We start from the raw sequence: 3678 nt of genomic DNA, 5'->3' as shown, positions 1-3678 counted from the left end.
CACCGAAGCGGGCGTTGACGAGCCTCCACAAAGGCCTATGCTGGGGAGAAGGACACAGTAGCATCTAAAGTGGCAATAACCTGTCTTGCTGTGGCAATGATGAAGTGAAGTGAACGTAGCAAGAACAAACAAAAACTGAAGGTCGGTTATGGCCTTTCCCGCCTGACGGGACACATGTGTCCCAAAAGTTTGCGATTTTTTATTATCTCCTGCATGCACCATATCCCGGCAAAAACCTGTCGGGACACTGGTGGCATTGGCTGCATTTCAAAATCGCACCGTTTTGGCGCTGCGATCGCGCGAACACAATTTTCAAGATGGCTGAAGGCGTGTTTGCGCGGGCTCTTTGACTCTTGAAACGAAAGTCATCGAAAACGTAAGTAATTTTTATTCTACATTATTGCGCGACCATATGTGCATTCACTAATAGCTTCTGAGGCAGCACGTATAAATATTGAGCGCCGCCCGGCTAAATTTTTTCAATTAGGCGAATGTTTGGTCTCTGGGACATTCATGTCCCGTCAGTACTACAAGACAAAAATGGAACGCGCTGCAGAGTTTTTCGCGCCCTAAAAAAGCTTGTTTTGTTTGCTTAGTTTAGGCTTCGAATTAGGCTGATGTTATTTTGTTCGACGTTTGACGGAGTTTTGAATAAATATTGCTATTACTAAATACTACTACTGTTTATTTTTTCAGCATGGCAGCAGGTGGAAGTTCACTTAGCCGTGATGAAATCGACAAGCTCCTTTTTGAAGACGTACCTTGCGATTATTCAGCTGACACGGATATTGAGTCTGATTCTGATGACCCGGATAGGGAACCAGAGAAGACTAACTGCCCACGTGATCTGCAAGAGTTGCTTGACCAAGTAGGTCTGGTCGACGCCTCAGAGCCAGGGGCGGACTACAACCAAGCAGAATCGCATAGCACAGGCGGAGTCAATAACAACCCAGCCTCTGAAGACTCGTGTGTAAGTCCAGAAGAAGTAGCCGCAGTCTCTGCGTTTTCCTTTCATCAGAAACGCTGCGAGTGGCGTCGAAGACAGCACGTGACCTAGAGACCGGAGTTCATGGAACAGGAAGGGGCTTCCGAAGACGTGTTCTGTGGTTGCTCAACACCAGTGGAATTTTTTCTAGCTCTGCTTCACGTGCCACTGCAAAAGGAAATATCTTTTCAAAGCAACCTCTATGGCACGCAAAAGGGCATTGACCTCCAGCTGTCAACCACAGAGCTGCTTGGCTTCCTGGGCATCAATTTCTTGATGGGATATCATCAACATCCCTCTTGGAGGGACTACTGGTCAGGTTCCCCAGACCTTGGGGTGCCATTGGTTTCAAGAACTATGTCGAGGGACAAGTTCTCCAGGATACTTTCGAACTTGCCCCTAAATGATAATTCATTGTTATCCAGTCAGTGCAACGACAAGCTCTACAAGTTGAGACCGCTGATAGATGGGCTGAATAGGCAGTTTCAACTAGCCTATGGTCTGAGACGAGAGGCCTGTGTCGACGAATCCATCATACTCTTCAAAGGAAGATCATCAATGAAGCAGTATAACCCCATGAAACCGATCAAACGCGGCTACAAGATTTGGTGCTTGGGAGACATGTCGGGCTTCATCCAGACCTTTCAGGTGTATCAAGGAAAGAAACTAGAAACATCTGACCTTCAGTCTGAGTTTGGGTTGCGGGAACGCGTGGTTCTTGATCTTCCTTCATCGATCCTAGGAAAGGGCTACACACTTTTTTTCGACAACTACTTCTCCTCCGTGCCACTGATGGCGAAGTTGAAAATGGAAAAAAACATGTGCCTGTGCCACAATACGGAGCAACCGAAGGCAGCTTCCAGAACTTCGCTCTGACAAGAGCTTGACACCGGGAGAGCACGACTTCAAAACTACAAAGGAAGGAATAACTCTCTTCAAATGGAAAGACAACAAGGTAGTCTACATTATTTCGAACTACCATGGCTGTGAAGTGGGAACTGTGGAAAGAACGGAGCGAGACGGCACAAAAATAACGGTCTCGTGCCCGACTGCGCTCTCGGACTACAACATGCTCATGGGAGGTATTGACAAGGCGGACATACTACGGAGTATATATGGAACCGACAGAAAATCTAAGAAATGGTGGCACCGTTTGTTTTTTGGCTTCCTGGACATATGTCTAGTAAACAGCTATGTCGCCTACTGTGAGTTCAACGAAAAGATCCCCTACCTGGACTACAAGCGCTCCGTTGTGATGGGACTCCTCACCATGGGACAGTCGTCTAGTCCAAAAAGGGATTCAGGTAGCAAAGACGGTGCACAGTGTCTCAAGCGGCGCAAAGCCTCCTACTCAGTGTGCGCAGATGTGTGAACGAGTAGTCTCGGCTCGCATTGGCCTGTTTTTGGCGAAAAACGTGGAAGGTGCGAGGTCTGTGCACAGCGCAAGCAAGAATCATGGCCTTTCAGCAAATGCACCTGTTGCGGAGTGTTTCTCTGCATATCTAAAGAAAGGAATTTCTTTGCAGCTTTTCACGAGATTTCCTAAGAACCTCGTGTTTTTTATAGGCCAGTAGTACTGACGGGACACACATATCCCAACTCACAAAAACTGTTCTGTTCAATAAATATTTTTTTTGCTTCTGGGTTTCTTCCAATAGAGTTATTCCAATTATTTATTGAAAGTTCTATTACTCTGGGCAAATGTTAAGAGGGTCAGGCAGCAAAGGGTTATGGCGGCGCTCATGCACAGCTGCCTGAAAGAGCCTATAGTCATCACTTTCTGATCGATGGTCAGTGCATCATTTCTTAAGAGCTCATAAATTTGGCATTGATGAGATGAGTATAAAATGCAAAAAAAAAATTGAAACGCGCCTTTCAAATCGATTTAACGATTCGGGATTTGATTTCATTGAAATAAATAACACGAAAGCAGTTTCGCTCCTAGAAAGGGACTGAACAGCCTGACTCAGTCTCTGAGGTTGTCAAAAACATCTGTCGTTTAGCAGTGACGCGTAGTTTCGGGATAGATTACAAAAACACTGAAATAAATAAAAAAAAAACATTATAGAGAGCATATATTAGGAGTCTCAAAAACGCGGGCCGCGGGCCGCGGGCCAGTTATACGAGCGCGTTCCAACGCTCTAATAACATATTCATATTGTTTCGCATTATTTTTTGGTTCTCAGTTTCGTCCCCTCAGCTGCATGAACTCTCGCTCAGCAGAAGCGAATGCCGAAGATAAAGCTTTGAGATTGGAATTGGGGAGACGAGAGGGAGCAGGGACGTCAAAACGCCGAGCTCTACTTGGACTGACTAGTGGGTAGACCTAAGGCTACCTGAATGTTTCTGCCCTGCACACGCCGAACGCGTTCGAAGACGAGAGTCAAACGCTGAACGTTTACGTTGTTCGACGAGTGCAGTGGACACAAAGGGAGCTACAGCTTTAGGTGTGCCCACTAATCATTCCAACCAGAGCTCGGCCTTCTGACTTCCCCTCACGCTCTCGTGTCCTGCTCTCCCTCGTTTCTCAACACATAAGATAGACTTCCTTTTCAGTTTCTTTTCTGTTTCTTTTAATTTTGCTGCTATTGTTCAGGGAAGTTCGGCATGGTCCTCGGTCATCTTGGGGACGCCCGAACCCCTCTTTGAGCTATCGAGGAGGTTGAACTTAAAAAACAGGCCCCCAGTCACCT

The 3678-nt window shown here is 46.4% G+C and overlaps 1 protein-coding gene across 1 annotated transcript; it reads left to right on the top strand.

The window, feature by feature from the left end:
* Positions 1–1342: 1342 nt before the first annotated feature.
* LOC120840265 (piggyBac transposable element-derived protein 3-like) lies at positions 1343–1861 on the top strand. Its single transcript, XM_040210695.2, has one exon. The coding sequence runs from the start codon at positions 1343–1345 to the stop codon at positions 1859–1861; it is 519 nt and encodes a 172-aa protein (XP_040066629.2).
* The last annotated feature ends 1817 nt before the right edge of the window (positions 1862–3678 follow it).

This window comes from Ixodes scapularis, unplaced genomic scaffold, assembly GCF_016920785.2.
Source record: "Ixodes scapularis isolate PalLabHiFi unplaced genomic scaffold, ASM1692078v2 PGA_scaffold4__175_contigs__length_147842914, whole genome shotgun sequence".
NCBI classification, from domain to species: Eukaryota; Metazoa; Arthropoda; class Arachnida; order Ixodida; family Ixodidae; genus Ixodes; species Ixodes scapularis.
Note: the sequence above shows the minus strand (reverse complement) of the source record. Positions and strands in the feature narration are given on the sequence as shown.